The sequence below is a fragment of the Scardinius erythrophthalmus genome (genome assembly GCF_964197995.2).
Source record: "Scardinius erythrophthalmus genome assembly, chromosome: 23".
Classification (NCBI taxonomy): domain Eukaryota; kingdom Metazoa; phylum Chordata; class Actinopteri; order Cypriniformes; family Leuciscidae; genus Scardinius; species Scardinius erythrophthalmus.
Genome location: NC_138243.1, coordinates 27110157 through 27127656, shown reverse-complemented (window position 1 = coordinate 27127656; position 17500 = coordinate 27110157). Strand labels below are relative to the sequence as shown.

Sequence of the window (17500 nt, the reverse complement as noted above, 5' to 3'; positions counted from 1 at the left end):
CTTCCCTCACATTTAAAATATTTAAAAAACATTAAATATTTTCTTCATATTTTGATGGTTTAATTGCATCATTAAAAACAAATATCTCTTTCAGACATCACTTTTGGCCACTAATGTACAGTATATATACATTTATAAGGAAAAAAAAATAATGAAAAGTAGATTTCTCCCTTATTTCTCAATTTTAATGTACATTTATATTATATTTAAATGAAATTTAAAACACTTTACAAAATTACATTTAAAATACTTATTGTACTGGCCTTAATTTATACAGAAGAAAAATCATTATCATTATATTCTAGTGTTTTTTTGGCAAGCCTTTCTCTTTAACTTCTGAAGTGCTTGTTTGCTAAAGGACAATCTTGCGCTATCGATCGCGAGCTCTTGTTTACAGAATAATTTGATAATGAGCGCTCGAGAGCCAGTGGAGCGACTGATTACACGATTCATTTTCCCCTTCCCTTCTTTGTCCGTCCCCAGTCTCATGCTCTCCTGGACGAGCCGCCACTGTCTGTCTATGATTAATTCCCATTGTCTCCTCAAGGTTATTGATACAACAAATCCCATTCCTCTCCTCTCATCTCCATGACAACCACACCTTCGCTGTTGCCCCCTCCCTTTCATAACCAATAACCTGGAGAGCCTCAGCATGTGTGCGCGCGTGTCTTAGCATCGGGGAGGAACGCATCCCAGACTTCACTCTTTGTGTATGCGCCAGGCATCGGTAACACTGTAGCTAATATTCATAATTTGACTCTCAGAACGCAGGTCAAAATGCATTACACGCAGGCATGTGCTGTACTTGATGCAAGGACTCCTCCTTTGTGTTAAATTATGAATATTTACAGGTTTTTCAGGAGAGTTCGGTGTATTCTCCTGGGCATTAACGTGTCAGGCTCGTGGGCGGCCACTAAGAGGAAAATGCACCGAGCGGCTGTAGATATGAATACATTAGTTATGAGGACAGTTTCACAAAAGCTGTTCAATTTTAACGTATATTCTCAAGACAAATTCAAAGATCAGAAATGATTGCAGCATTTTTAGTTTCATGATATTACAAAAATTTTAGATTTTACAACTGTTTTTGATTTTATTCTTAGGGATATATCCGTTATTGTCCCTTATTTGTTTTTATTTATTGGCATTGACTGATATAAATACACACTACCATACAATGGCTTGGGGTCAGTAAGATTTCATTTTTTTTTTAAATGAATATTTATATATATATATATTTTTTATATTTCTTTACCAAGGATGCATTAAATTGATCAAAAGTGACAGTGAAGACATTTATAATGTTACAAAAGATTGTACTTCAAATAAATGCTGTTCTTTTTAACTTTATGTTCATCAAAGCACCATAAAAACATTTCACGGTTATATGTTAGATAGTGCTTTAAAAATATGAATAAATAATTTTGTATTATAGTTAATTAATGATAATTGTAAAATATTAATATTACAGCTGCTTTCAACATTGATAATAATAAGAAATGTTTCTTGTGTGGCAAATCAGCAGAATGATTTCTGAAGGATCATGTGACACTGAAGACTGGAGTAATGATGCTGGAAATTCAACACTGCATCACAGGAATAAATGACATTTTATAATATATTCAAATAGAAAAATGTTGTTTTGAATTGTAATAATATTTCAGAATATTACTGTTATTATTGTATTTTTGATATATATATACACACACATATACACATATACATATATATATACACATATACACATATACATATATATATATATATATATATATATATATAGTGAAAAATAGTGTGTTACTTCATCAGCTACATCAGAAAGGTATGTTTGTGTGTCAGTCACCAGCTCCATGCGTCGACGGCTGCTCTCCTGTTCTCTGACACTCAGGTCGTCCATTTCCAGTCTCATATCCGCCAGTCTCTGCTGATAGTATCGTGAGTTCTCCCTCTCTCTGGCCTCGGCCTGGGCCGCCTGCTCCAGCTCCTCACCCAACCGCACCACACTGTCCCTTAGACGCAGAACCAGGACCTGCACACACACACACACACACACACACACACACACCCTGTAACGCTATAAAGATGCTCTCTGAGAATGAGAATAAAGTGGAAGCTGGACTGACCTCAAATCTCTTGACCTGTCCTCTCTGGAACTCCAATTTGTTCTCTAGATCACAGATACGAGCTTCTTGCTTGCTCACGATGCTGCGGGCCACCGTGGACGACTCCAGGAACTGCACGCGTGCCACGCTGGTCTGCAGCTGGGAGGATAAGCACCGCTGGGTTACAACTACGCTTGTGAAACACGCTTACAGGTCAACAAAACACTATTTCAACTTCATGTTAAAGACATTCTTCCTCAGCGGAAGTGAATTTACTATAAAATAAAAACATGAAAATACAATGAAGTAGGCCTATGTGAGATTAGAATTTGTGTCCCGAATCATAATACTCTGAAAATAAGCGCATTTAAAAGGTGCTCAGATGCAGCATGCTAAAAAAATGCTAACAGCATGTTAATCATGCTAGCAGGGTGTTAAAACGTGCTTGAAACTTATTAAACCATGCAAGGAACTTGTTAGAAATATATAGCAACATGTTTAAACATGCTAGCAACATGTTTTCATGTTAAATCATGCTAGCAAAGTGTAAAAACATGTAAGCAAAATGATAAAACGTGCTAGCAATATGCTAAAACACAACATAAAGATGCTAGCAACAGGTAGGCTACATCATAGCAATGTGCTAAAAATTCTGCAACATGTTAAAACATCCTAGAAACGTGCTAAAACATTCTAGCTATATTAAACATTCAACATCAAAGACGGTCTTTTTCTTCTCAAACTTTATCTAGTTTCATATTAGTGTACTTCATACTTAAAAGTACACAGTTTATTAACAGAAGCGCAGTATGTAGCCTACATAACATGGTCAGTAAGTATGCAAACTGTGACTCAGTCCATGTTAAACTGTTAATATGTTGCGGTTCTACATGTGAATGAACATCTAATGGCCATCACATGTTTATATCTCAGTGTGTTTGCCTGCAGGTCTGTCTCACCCCCTCCTGCAGGGTCTGTCGCTGTTTCTTCAGTTCTTCCATTTCAGCTTGAAGCTCTCGGATCTGAGAGATATCACTGGAAGACTGGGATAAACAAACATGTTTGGTTGGCTTTGGGATATTTTACATAACCTCAAACACACACACACATACATATACAGTATATGTAACGGCGGCAAGCTAGGGCCTCCCAGGGCGGGGGTCGCATTTGGTGCCGTGACCCGGATGGGAGTGAGGTTTAGGGGGGTGAGTGTAATGGAGGCAAGCTAGAAATAGCTGTACGTGTAAACCTCACTCCCCTGGCCTCAAGAGGTGCATTAGTGACTAATGCTAGAGGCTGCGATCTTTGACATCCTTGTTAGCGCAGCAGCCTCCCATGCCGGAGACACAGGTTCGAATCCCACTCGGCGTAGGTTATATATATATATATATATATATATATATGTATATATATATATATATATATATATATATATATATATATATATATATATATATACACACACACACACACACACACACACACACACACACACACACATATATTAGCAACAAGGTTGCTGTTCTTTTCAACTTTCTATTCATCAAAGAATCCTGAATATTATAAAAAATATTAATATTAACTAATAAGATTAATTAAAAAATCCTAAATTAATGCTAATGGATCTTCTTTCATAATCTGAAACCAATCCTAATGGGATCAAACAATAAGAATCCTCAAAATCAAATCAAATCCTACTGCATCATCTTAAATTTCTAAATGTATTCATTTTTTTTTTTGTATTCTCATAGTCATAAACATCAGTATTTTAAATATTTATTTTGCTATAAAAAGAAAACATCTAATGATGTTGCCCAAGGACTGGAAACACTATTAAGGAATGACTCAAGTGAAAGGATAAACCATTTTTTTAACCAGTCATCCATTTAGCAAAATGAATCACAAATTTACTCAAATGAATCAGAGAGAGAGAGAGGATATTTTATGAGAGAGTGCAACGCAATGTGACAAATGATATCATTTTCACACACTTCCCGACAGAGCTCATTATTAGAAAAGCTGCTCTATTTTGAAAACGACTGTCACAACTCTCCAAGACTGAAGCACACACATGTATCTCCAGCAGACCTGAGCGATGAGGGCTTTGTGCTTCTGCATGAGCTCGTTGAGGTCCTCCTGGTCTTCCTCGAGCCTCTTCGTCAGATCTGTCCTCTCGTAGTGTAGCTGAGCCAGCTGCTCATCCACCTGGGACAACAGACAGAGACAGACTCAGATAAACCTCAGATCAGCCCTGTGAACCTTTCATTTCATGTCTCCAGGCCTCACCATGCTCTTCTGCCTGCAGATGCTCTGTAGTTCGATCTGAGCGTTCTCCAGCTCTGCAGCAAGAGTCTTCTGAACACTTTCAGCCTCCAAACGTCTGCCTTCACTGTCCTCCAGCTAGAATACAAATAGATGTACTCAAAGTCAAGTGCATCAGATGAAGGTAACCACACTAATGGGTTATGGCCAATATCAGCCTCCTTATTATTTGTAGATGCCTTTGCATTGACAACACAAACTATGCAAACATGCACTACTGGTAAGAAAGGTTGGAATAATTAAGATTTTTTTTAAATGTTTTTGAAAGAAGTATCTTATGCTCACCAAGGCTGCATTGATTTGATAAAATAAAAAATAAAAATAAAAACAGTAAAACAATAGTAATATTATAAAATATAATTACAATTTAAAATTGTATATTTGTTAAAGGGTAAGTTCGGTATTTTACACTTAAAGCCCTGTTTACAGATCGTTTCTGATGAAATAGAACGGTTAAGATTAAAATTTGGACAAATGCTGCTGTCCCGAGAATTTTAGGTTTCTTTCGCTTTCCCCAAAACCTCCACAATGGCTGCATAGGTGCACTAGAACAATACTTCATAAAACGCATTAAACTTTCGTTTACAAAGAACTGAAACTCACCGAGTGGTCAGGGGTGTTCACTGATATGCTCACACAAAAATCGCTGCAAAAGATGCTTTCCAACAGGTGTTTTACCATTCGTTGTAAAACTGTGGACCTATTTTTCCAAACGTCTCACACCCGTAGATTCTTCCGCTGAGAGCTTGAATAATAGACACTCCAGCCCAGTTGGTGGCGATAATGCACCTTTGCCAATTGCAAGCAAACCGCTGGCATTTCATTGAATACACAGAAGAAGCAGAAGAAGAAGCGGCGGAGTAATACCGTACCTCACACAGCTCGTCTAATACAAGTCAATGGAGTTGGACAAAAACTCCGATAAAACCTGTTGGAAAGCATCTTTTGCAGCGAATTTTGTGTGAGCATATCAGTGAACACCCCTGACCACTCGGTGAGTTTCAGGTCTTTGTAAACGAAAGTTTAATGCGTTTTATGAAGGATTGTTCCAGTGCACCTATACACCCATTCTAGAGGTTTTGGGGAAAGCGAAATAAACCTAAAATTCTCGGGACAGCAGCATTTGTCCAAATTTTAATCTTAACCGTTCTATTTCATCAGAAACGATCTGTAAACAGGGCTTTAAATTTAAAATACCGAACTTGTCCTTTAAGACTACAAAGAAGAACATCATGCACAATCAGATAAGCAACATGTGCTAGAACATTACTTAAAGTCACCATGAAATATTAGTGGTTATGGAATTTATCCGTGCACATTTTTTTTTTTTTTTATTGAATGTGCTCTCATAATCTTTAATCTAAATAATGTCCCCTCCCTCTTGCAGCGACATCTCTTCTCTTCTCTGATGTGTTTACTGGCGTGAGGGCGGCGCAACCTGTCACTCACATGAGATCCACCAATAGCATACAACAACCCTCCAATCAATTCATGATGGACAAAATCAAGTCCCGCCCAAAATTTTTTTCTTGTTCAGAAAGCAGTTTTACTCAGATATACGTCACAACAGGGAAGGAAACACTATCACAACCTCCATTTCATGCAGACTTTAAAATGTATTGGGCAAATAAAGCTTAAAACACACACAAAAAAAAAACAGCTATATTTCACTGCAATTAAAGGGACAGTTCACCCAAAGAATTATATCATCATTTACTCCCCCTCAAGTTAAAAACCCATATGAATTTCTTTCAAGATATTTTGAAGAATGTCGGACACCAAACAGTTAATGGATCCCATTGACATTCTTCAAAACATCTTTTTTTGTGTTCAGCAGAAAGAATTTCATAAATGCTTTTAACTTGAGGGGGAGTAAATGATGACAAATTTTATTTTTTGGGTGAACTATCCCTTTAAGGGTTTCACAGTGAGACATTTGAAGACCAATAATGCAAAGCCATATAAATGTGTGCATCAGTGCAGCGTGTGAGCCATGCTAAGTTAATGCTGGGATGGCAGTGGCACCTGGCAGCGCAGTCTCTCCAGCTGCTCCTTGGCACCGGGGTCATGACCCTGCCCGGGCTGTTCAACGGTGGACAGCAGCAGCTGGGCATCACTGAGCAGGGCATGTGTGCGCTTCAGGTCTCGCTTCAACCTCTTCTCCACGTCAAAGTCTCTGTGGCCCACCTGAGACCAGAGAGAGAGATTAATCTATACATCACACTGAAACACAAACAGAGAGCCTTTACACTTCACAAGTGTTCTGGGAGAAAGACGGGCATCTCTGGATACCAGCGGTGACTTTCAGACTCCGCTATGACCATAGAAACTGAGTAATGATGCTGGACACGTGAACACAGAGACATACTGCTATGTGGAAAACAGCAAATCCCAGAAGCTCAATAAATCATTATGGCTCAAAATATGAGCGGATACGCAAGGAATGAGAATTTCGAACTAGTGCTCGACAGATATGGCCTTTTTAATGGACAGATATACAGAAATCAGGATGGCCAATAGCTACATAAGACTACAAAGACAGCCTTCATCATGCACAATAAGACCACCAACATGTATTAAAAATGATTCATTAAATTTACTAAATGACAATATTTACTAAATATTATATTACCTAATATAATATATAGAGAAGACTACAAAGATGGACATCATAATATAACATAACATAATATTATATAATATTATATTACATGATATAACATTATATTATATAATATTATATGATCTAACATTATGTTATATTATATTATATATTCTAAGACTACAAAGATGAAAATCATGCACAATAAGATAAGCAACATTTTTACAGAATGGATAGATTATGTGAAATCTCAAGCAATGCACAAAAATAAGTTGGAAGGTTGGGTTGGCAGTGAAAGCACATTGCCCTGGAAAAATCCAGCAGGGGACAGAAGGTCAATACATGCACGAAAAGCAGGCCCTTTACACATCCTCTTACTCAATACAGCACTGACTCTGAGCAGCGGTGTTTACGTGCAGCTCGGGTCATAAAGCAGGGGCCGTTGTTAACAGCAGCTGATGAGTAGCTTCATCATATCGATCACACAGTCACATTAGAGAGCTCACTGTGGCCCAGGGGCAGGACGTTCAGGTCAATGTGTGTACAGTATCTCTAAAGGACCCCTCTCAGCATAGCCACGAGCTATTAGATAAGCAAATGAGCCAGAGCATGTCCGATGCTATAGATCCTCTATAACTACTAAAATAACAATGTGCAAATTAATATAGTCCAGCGAACATTCCAAAAGCATTATGTAAAGGTTATAAAAATAAAATAATGTTAATGGAACATACTCATATTATTTATATCTGATACAATGTTGAGAAGTATATACATATTTTTGAATTTATATATATATATATATATATATATATATATATATATATATATATATATATATATATATATATATATATATATATATATATATACATTTATACTGTTGTATATATATATATATAAAATGTATAAATATAATTATTTATTTATTATTATATAACAGAATGTGTTTTTATTAAATACAGTAGTGGCCAAAAGTAATGTCTGGCCTAGGAAAATTGACCCTCGGAAATCATCACCCTTTTTTAAATATGATAAAATTATTTTATATTTACATTTTTATTTTTATTGATTTTGTACGCATATTGCGTTGTTGTGCTTGAAGTCAATTGTTTTATTTGTGATAACGCAATGAAATATAATATCGTATAATATAATTATAAATGCCAAATTGTGCAGACATAATGTTTGGCCAGGCTGTCATACAAAATAAACTAGATGTACCGCATCGCGGTACAAAATATGACCGCCGCTCAGGCCTGCACTGGCTTTCCACAAAAATAAATGATGTGGAGTAATTTGGCTGTATTGCGTGTTTATGTATATACCTAAAAAAAGTAATAGTATGTGCATGTCTGTCTGTGTGTGTGTGTGTGTGTGTGTGTGTGTGTGTGTGTATGTGTGTGTCTGTGTGTGTGTGTGTGTGTGTGTCTGTGCGTGTATGTATGTGTGCGTACATGTGTGCGCGTGTGTGTGTTTGTGTGTGTGTGTCTGTGCATGTGGATTTGTATGTGTGTGTATGGGTGTGTGTCTGTGCGTGTGGATGTCAGTGTGTGTGCATGCTTGCGTTTGTTTGTATTCCTGCATGTGTGTGTGTGACAGTATCATCCTAAACCAGCAACCCTTCGCTCAACAGCACCATCTACAGGCCGATGAGTGTACAGTCACTAAATGTGCACATAAATGAATTTATTTTATACCCCCCCATGGATGAAATTCTACAAAACTTAGCAGAGGATACCCCCAGAGGATGTCAAGTTAATCATACACATGAAATATGGTGCAGTTCTGAACATCTCCACTGAAGATAGGGGCGATTAAAGCAGAATAATATTGCATTTTCATTTTTTATGGGAGGGGCGCAAATCACAAATGAGTGATTATGGGCTAGGTTGATGTGGGCCCTTAAGAGCAACATACCATAACAATTACAAATGTTTACAATTACAAATTACAAAGCAATAACAAATGCATTTTTTTGGGTTTGGGGGGGCCCAGCGCGGGGGGGGGGGGGGTAGTGGCCCCCGGGGACCAAACGAAATAAATCCGTAGAAGTCTAGTGGGGCTACATACCCACCAAATTTCATGTTCCCCGGTGTTTCGGTGTCCCTCGTATCGTTGACGAAAAATTTACGGGGGCCACAGCGCAGGGGGGGGGGAAGTGGCCCCCGGGGACCAAACGAAATTTTTCCATAAAAGTCTAGTAGACCAACATACCATAAAAATTTCTTCATCCTCGGTGCCACGATTCAGGTAGTTATTTAGGAAAAACTGAATTTTTTGGGGTTTGGGGGGGCGCGGGGGGGGAGTGGCCCCCGGGGACCAAGCGAAATTTTTCCGTAGAAGTGTAGTGGGGCTACATGCCCACCAAATTTCATATTCCCCGGTGCTTCGGTGTCCCTGGTATCGTTGACGAAAAATTTACGGGGGCCCCAGCGCGGGGGGGGGAAGTGGCCCCCGGGGACCAAACAAAAATTTTCCGTAAAAGTCTAGTAGACCAACATACCATAAAAATTTCTTCATCCTCGGTGCCACGGTTCAGGTAGTTATTTAGGAAAAACTGCATTTTTTTGGTTTTGGGGGGCCCAGCGTGGGGGGGGAGTGGCCCCCGGGGACCAAACGAAATTTTTCCGTAGAAGTCTAGTGGGGCTACATGCCCACCAAATTTCATGTTCCCCGGTGCTTCGGTGTCCCTGGTATCGTTGACGAAAAATTTACGGGGGAGTGGCCCCCGGGGACCAAACGAAATTTTTCCGTAAAAGTCTAGTAGACGAACATACCATAAAAATTTCTTCATCCTCGGTGCCACGGTTCAGGTAGTTATTTAGGAAAAACTGCATTTTTTTGGGTTAAGGGGGGCCCAGCGTGGGGGGGGGGAGTGGCCCCCGGGGACCAAACGAAATTTTTCCGTAGAAGTCTAGTGGGGCTACATGCCCACCAAATTTCATGTTCCCCGGTGTTTCGGTGTCCCTGGTATCGTTGACGAAAAATTTACGGGGGCCCCAGCGCGGGGGGGGAAGTGGCCTCCGGGGACCAAACGAAATTTTTCCGTAAAAGTCTAGTAGACCAACATACCATAAAAATTTCTTCATCCTCGGTGCCACGGTTCAGGTAGTTATTTAGGAAAAACTGCATTTTTTTGGTTTTGGGGGGGGGGCAGCGCGGGGGGGGAGTGGCCCCCGGGGACCAAACAAAAATTTTCCGTAAAAGTCTAGTAGACCAACATACCATAAAAATTTCTTCATCCTCGGTGCCACGGTTCAGGTAGTTATTTAGGAAAAACTGCATTTTTTTGGTTTTGGGGGGGCCCAGCGCGGGGGGGGAGTGGCCCCCGGGGACCAAACGAAATTTTTCCGTAGAAGTCTAGTGGGGCTACATGCCCACCAAATTTCATGTTCCCCGGTGCTTCGGTGTCCCTGGTATCGTTGACGAAAAATTTACGGGGGCCCCAGCGCGGGGGGGGGGGAGTGGCCCCCGGGGACCAAACGAAATTTTTCTGTAAAAGTCTAGTAGACAAACATACCATAAAAATTTCTTCATCCTCGGTGCCACGGTTCAGGTAGTTATTTAGGAAAAACTGAATTTTTTTTGGGTTAAGGGGGGCCCAGCGCGGGGGGGGGGGGGAGTGGCCCCCGGGGACCAAACGAAATAAATCCGTAGAAGTCTAGTGGGGCTACATGCCCACCAAATTTCATGTTCCCCGGTGTTTCGGTGTCCCTGGTATCGTTGACGAAAAATTTACGGGGGCCCCAGCGCGGGGGGGGAAGTGGCCCCCGGGGACCAAACGAAATTTTTCCGTAAAAGTCTAGTAGACCAACATACCATAAAAATTTCTTCATCCTCGGTGCCACGGTTCAGGTAGTTATTTAGGAAAAAGTGAATTTTTGGGGGTTTGGGGGGGCCCAGCGCTGGGGGGGAGTGGCCCCCGGGGACCAAACGAAATTTTTCCGTAGAAGTGTAGTGGGGCTACATGCCCACCAAATTTCATGTTCCCCGGTGCTTCGGTGTCCCTGGTATCGTTGACGAAAAATTCAGTAAGGTGACGAAAAAAAAAAAAAAAAAAAAACTTTGACAATCCCTATATGACCGCTTTCGCTAGCTACGCTAGAGGCGGTCATAATTATGAACATGCAAAAACAAGAGAGAACCAACAAAATATTAATAACTGATTATGTTGTAGTAAATGTGTTATGCATTTTTTTTTTTTTGTATAGTGAAATAAAACCTTTAGCTTGCCTTTTCTTGCCAAATCATTTTGTCAGATAAATACCTTAACCAAGTTTAGTGTTTAGTCCTTCCATCATATTGAAAATATTTTAAATATATTCAATATTTTCCTCATGTTTTGATGGTTTAATCAAACTTGTAGGGTCCATTGTAGGGACATTACTTTTGGCTACTACTGTAACCTTATATTATAACACATAAATACAATAAGTATGAAATAAATGTACTTTCGGGCCAACGTCACTAATTCCCTCTTAATTTTCGACCCTATACATTTATCATCATCCAGTCAATTGCCAAAGGATCAAACATCATCCAGTCAATCCAGTCAATTGCCAAAGGATCAAACCGAGCCCTGCCCTACAGATTACGTTACAGTATTGAAGTAAAATGGGTTTCGAATTCCATTTCACTTTGACATTAAGATGTTAATACAAATGAAGTTCAGAATGTTTGCTGAGCTTTAACATTTCCACGAACACACTGGAATGAAGAGCACTGATAGACAAGGCTCATGTCGATTCAGAGCGGGTCACTGAGACGGCTGTAGTGCTCATATATCAGAACAGAGAGGGACATGACAGCTTTACAGATCCTCACAAGCCCCGGTGTGACTATAACTCTGTGATCTATTGAACGCTGAATTGCGTCCTGGCCAAACCAAATGACCCACATATACTGTATTTAATAAATACCACGCCTGGAATGTAATGAAAGTTAGAAACGGTTGGATACATGTGTCATTATAACTACAGTAGGTGTGTTACTTGCCACTGTTTTAACCTACTTACGTCAAATGCAAAACACATTTCTTTGGACGTATTGGATTTCTTCCCGGCGACGCGCCTAAATGTCTTCATTTAAATGTTTACGAACATCTATATACTGCATTATATTCATGTCGTGCAATGTTGTCTACAACTGCACCCCAAAATGTGATGCCTTCTTTACTGCTATGTTTATGAATCTGCGCATGATAACATAATCCGTCTACATCACAAGCACATATATGCGATTGAAGTGTTTATATGCCTGTTTATTGCGATTAATACCACACATTTTGAACTTAATCGCATCAATTTGATTAAAGTATTGTGTTTACTGTTTACATTAGGTAATGTTTAAATCGCAATATTCCCTAAATCTCATTATAATCACATTTTGAGGGTGCATGTAGACGTAGTTATTGTTACATAATGTTTATAAAATTGTTGAAATATGTGTGTTTTTTACCTGTTCACACAGTGTGGCAATCAGCCCCTCTAAGTCATGCTTCTCATGAACCACCATCTGTTTCTCCTCGTATTCCTGTTCCAGTTGCATCTCCAGCTGTCGGAGCTGCACACACACACACACACAGACAGGAAAGGATGTTTGAGACAGGGTTGTAAGGAGGTTCGTGGAGCTGTAATTTATTCTGTGTCCCTCACCCGTCTCTGTGAGGACTTCTGCACGTCCTCCAGTTCCTCGTCCTTGTCCTCAAGCTCCTTCTGATGGATCTGCTTCATCCTCTCCATCTCCATCTCAAAGCGCAAGTGCATCTGTGGAGAACAGAGTCAAGTCACCTTCATTTATACAGCGCTTTATACAAGATTGTTTCCAAGCAGCTTAAAAGTGTCTTTATTCAGTTCAGTGTTGATTCAGTTCAGTTCAATATCAGTGTAGAGCTAATAAGTTATGAAATGAGCTCAATTCAGCTTTAAAGAAGAAAATTGTGCCGTTATTTAGCTCATTGTTGATTCAGTTCAGTTTAATAAGTGTCCATGTTGTAAAATGTGTTAATTATTATGAAACAAAGTCTATTCAGCAATAAAGCAGCTCTGCAGAAGACTCTATCATCATCCGGCTCAAGTCAGTTCAAGCTTGGTTTTCATCCAATAGTGTCAGTGCAGTCAAATCGATAATGCAGTATAGACCTTCAGGGTAGGTTCATATTTAATTTTTATGCAGGAATGAAAACAAGGCTGTAAGGGATAGAATACTCTGGACTGTACTGCTGTTTAACAACATACCGATTGTTCAGCTGAAAAAAAAAACAAACAAAAAAAACTTTCAGTAGACGAAAACTCCAAACAGCTAAAAGTTTTAAAGTTGTTAAAATGACATGATCCAGAACCTTTATACAGTGCGTGCCATTGTGAAGACTGTAAGTCTATCCTCACAGCCTCGTTGACTAAGGTCTAATAGAGAATATTAAATTCCAGTCAGACAGAGTGAGCCTGTCAAGACAAGCTATTTGTGCTACTGTACCTTTAAGACCTTTAAATGGCCTCTGTTATGAACAAAAATGTCGAGACTTCCATAATGTCAGCGTTCATGTGTTTAAGGGATAGTTCATCCAGAAATGAAAATTCTGTCATCATTTACTCGCCCTCATGTTGTTTCAAACCTGTATGAATTTATTTCTTCTGCTGACCACAAAAAAAGATATTTTGAAGAATGTCGGAAACTGAATGGAAAAGTTGGGTATGGAAAAATACAATGGAAGTCAATGGGGTCCATCAACCGTTTAGTTTCCGACATTCATCAAAATATCTTGGAACAACATGAGGGTGAGTAAATGATGACAGAATTTTCATTTTTGGATGAACCATCCCTTTAATGTGATCATAGTTCTAATATCATAACCTTTTCAAGAATGTCATTTAGTGGAGATGAAGTTGTTCTCGGGTTCCTGTACCTGCTCCTGCTGTTTGATTCTGGCCGTCATCTGGCTGATCTCCTCCGAGCGCTCCTTGTCTCGGGTCTCCAGCTCCCGGAGCTTCTTCTTCAGTTCAGGGATGGAGTCGGAGGTGAGATGGAGAGGGATCCTCAGGTCACGGATCTGAGAGCACAACTCCTCCTTCTGAAGCTGCAGGTCTGTGACCTCCACCTGACTGGCCTGGAAACACACACAATTATGCACATATAGAAACGTAAATACACAAAAACAAGATTCGCAAGAGCAAAAAGACATACTGTATAATGAACACCACATACGCAGATACACACGCACAATCACATAGAAATACCCACAACAACATAAATATCCACACACACACAAATACATAAAAAAAACAAGATACACACACGCACAAATACACAAATACGCATGCACATACACAAACACAAGCATACAAACAAGCTCAAATGCATAAACACACACAAATGCAGATGAACAAAGAAAAATTGCATTCACAGAAAAATTAAAAAACAAATGAACAAACACACACAAGCAATTATACAAACACACACAAATGCACACTGACCCAAAACTTTTACACACACCAAAAAACACAAAAACACATGCATGCACAATTATGCAAACATGTACAAATGCATAAACACACAGACAAAAGCAAATGCACAAACACACAGACACAAATTGCACAACACACAATATTGCACAAAAGACAATCACATAAACAGACATACATACTCACAAAAACAACCACACACAGTTACGGATACATAAAACACAACAATGACACATATAACCACACGCACAAATGCATAAAAAACACATATACACACAAACATACACAATCAAGAATGCATCAAAAGACACCAAAAAGCACAAATAATATAAAAATATATAACAAATAAATACAATGAGAAACACCCAAAAAAAAAAAAAAAGTCCACATTATACTCAAGTACAATATTTATAATGGCAATTTTCGAACGACACCTTATTGTCCTCAAATATTGTAATTCTTATATTGTAATCAATAAACGTTCAACCTAACATGTTGGTTGTATCTGCTGAACTCGATACATGACGTTAACTAACAAACAAAATGTTTTATATTATAGCTGTGTATTATACACTCATCTCTAACTGATAACAGAAGCTTCCTACATTTGAAACAAGCTCATTCTGTGCAGCTGCTTTGAAACAATGGCTGCGTCCGAAAGCTTAAAAATGCTGTTCCTGTCTCCTGTCTCCTGAGATGCCTTCATCTGATGGATTTTGGAAGGCAGCATATATGTATCCATCGCTATCCCATAATCCTGTGCTTTCCATTCTGTAACAGCTGAGCTAAAAAATAAAGATGGCATCTGGAACATTGCGGTTGGTGGTCAGTTTGTGTGTAAATGTATGACTTGATGTCATTTCTAGCGAGAGATTCGTGAGGTACCTTCGTGCGCAAAAGCCATCGCCTTGATAAGTTAGTGAGGCACCAAGTCAGCTGACTAAGCTTTCGGACGCAGACCGCCATACAGTTAACACAATCTGATGGACTCAAAGCAGAACTTTTCTCCTCTGCTCATTTGGGATCTCTGGGAACTCGTTCGGTTTACAGACAGAGGACACTCAGAGTACACGGGCACCAGTGCAGATGGTGGACGCTTGACCTTTGACCTCGGACCGTACCTTCAGCGTTTTGTGAAGGGTGAAGATCTCTCCGCCGAGGACTGTATTCTCCTGGATGGCTCTCTCTTTCTGCTCTCTCTCATTATCAGCCTGTTCCAGAGCCTGGGTCAGCTCGCTGTCAAACCTACAACACACACACACACACACACACACACACACACACACACACACACACACACACACACACACACACACACACACACACACACACACACACACACACACACACACACACAAGGGAGAAACAGGGCTTGAGAATGCATATTCAAGCAGCCAGAGAACGTGGCGCTGAATATTAATGTATTACATGCAAATGCCACAGACCTCCTCTGTTTCCGGTCCAGCTCGTGAGCGCGGCCCTGCAGGCTGTCTGTCAGCACACGGGCATCCTGGAGGTCAGAGGTCAACCGCCGGCAGTGACGTTTTAGATCTGTCACGGAGCGTTTGGATTGATCAAGCTGAGACTGCAGTTCCTGGACCTGCCACACGGGGGAGACAGAAAGACAATTATCATCAGGATAAGCATCTCAGGAGGCTCACAATACGTTTTCGAGTCTAATTACACAAATGCTTGTGTTTTCTAACATTTTTTTTTTACTTTACCTTTTACATTTTTTATTGTTGTATTAATTTTTTGTGTTTTATAATGGTTTTACAGTTTACATTTATCCCATAATACAGATTTCATAAAATTGCTATTATGTTCTAAAGGTGGCGTTTTACTGTAGATAATATTTAAAAAAAGAAAAAAATACACTGAAATCAATGTAAGAAAAAAACCCAGCAGGTTCCCATTATGAAATATATATTTTTGACCTTATATATATCTCTGTTCTGAGCAATAATGGTGGAAATACTCAACAAAAACTGACTTATGACAACAAGCCCCTGCAAGTTCCAGCATTGATACCATTGTTACTTTAGTATTATTTATATACTATTAAATATGTGTTTATTAATAATTTGAATTAGTTTTGATTTTTACATTTTCAGTTTTCTTTTTAATTTTAGTTTAAGTTTTGGTCACTTATTTAATTAGCTTTAATGAATTTTTATTTCAGTTTTAGTTTTACTGATTTTAGTATTTAAACTTATTGCCAAGGCAACTAGTTTTTTACGTTTTTCATCAATTTCTTTTTCCATCAATTGTCATCCAGTTTTTCGTTTTTATTTTAATCCAGCTTTATTTCAATGATTTAATTTATAACAACACTGAACATGACCATTTATGAAGAATAAAATTGGGTATTTGGTGCAAGAAACCTTGGCTGTGTCTAATATCGCCCGCTATACCCTTAATTGGGGCACTATTTGAGGAAACAGCCATTTGCAGTGGTGTCCGAAACCATAGTGGACATTATCGAGTGCACTCATTCAATCCCACAATGCCGTGCAACAGTGCGTATGACCGATTTACGCTTAACAGCTAGAGAATACCCATAATGCACTGTGAAGTTCGCTCCGAATGAATTCCAGCGTCTCGCCAGAAGATGGCGCCGCAGTTGAATTATCCATTCATCCATTTTACAAACCGCAGGTCCAATGTGGGTACAGTGTAATATCATACCGGTATAAATAAAGGTTTATACATGCTAGTTTCCACGACAGAGTTCAAGATAAATGTTTTCATTACTACTGGAGCTGCCAGTTTGCTGATTTTCAAATGATTATTAAACCGCAAGCACAAACTATGTGGAAGCAGCAGCCCTTACGGTGCACTCAGTGTCTTAATTCACTCACTCGTTTTCATTCACTCCTTCAACTGGACTATATTAGTGGACTAATGTAGGGAATAGTGAATGAGGGTAAGGAGGTGATTTCAAACACAGACTTACACGGCCTCTTTAAGCTCATAATTGAGGTAATAATGAACACCAGGTGAAATGTGTC

General features: G+C 39.2%; 1 protein-coding gene across 7 annotated transcripts in view; it reads right to left on the bottom strand.

Annotated features, from left to right (window-relative positions):
- myo18b (myosin XVIIIB) overlaps positions 1–17500 on the bottom strand; it is a 56927-nt gene that overhangs the window by 10487 nt on the left and 28940 nt on the right. For all 7 annotated transcript variants that reach the window (XM_081355107.1, XM_081355109.1, XM_081355110.1 and 4 more), the window contains 11 exons: positions 15935–16089; positions 15611–15734; positions 13934–14134; positions 12684–12794; positions 12487–12591; positions 6450–6611; positions 4389–4502; positions 4191–4307; positions 3062–3145; positions 2124–2261; positions 1844–2029 (listed from right to left, as the gene is read on the bottom strand). In XM_081355107.1, the coding sequence (XP_081211233.1) occupies positions 1844–2029; positions 2124–2261; positions 3062–3145; positions 4191–4307; positions 4389–4502; positions 6450–6611; positions 12487–12591; positions 12684–12794; positions 13934–14134; positions 15611–15734; positions 15935–16089 (1497 nt within the window). The remainder of the gene's footprint in view (positions 1–1843; positions 2030–2123; positions 2262–3061; positions 3146–4190; positions 4308–4388; positions 4503–6449; positions 6612–12486; positions 12592–12683; positions 12795–13933; positions 14135–15610; positions 15735–15934; positions 16090–17500) is intronic.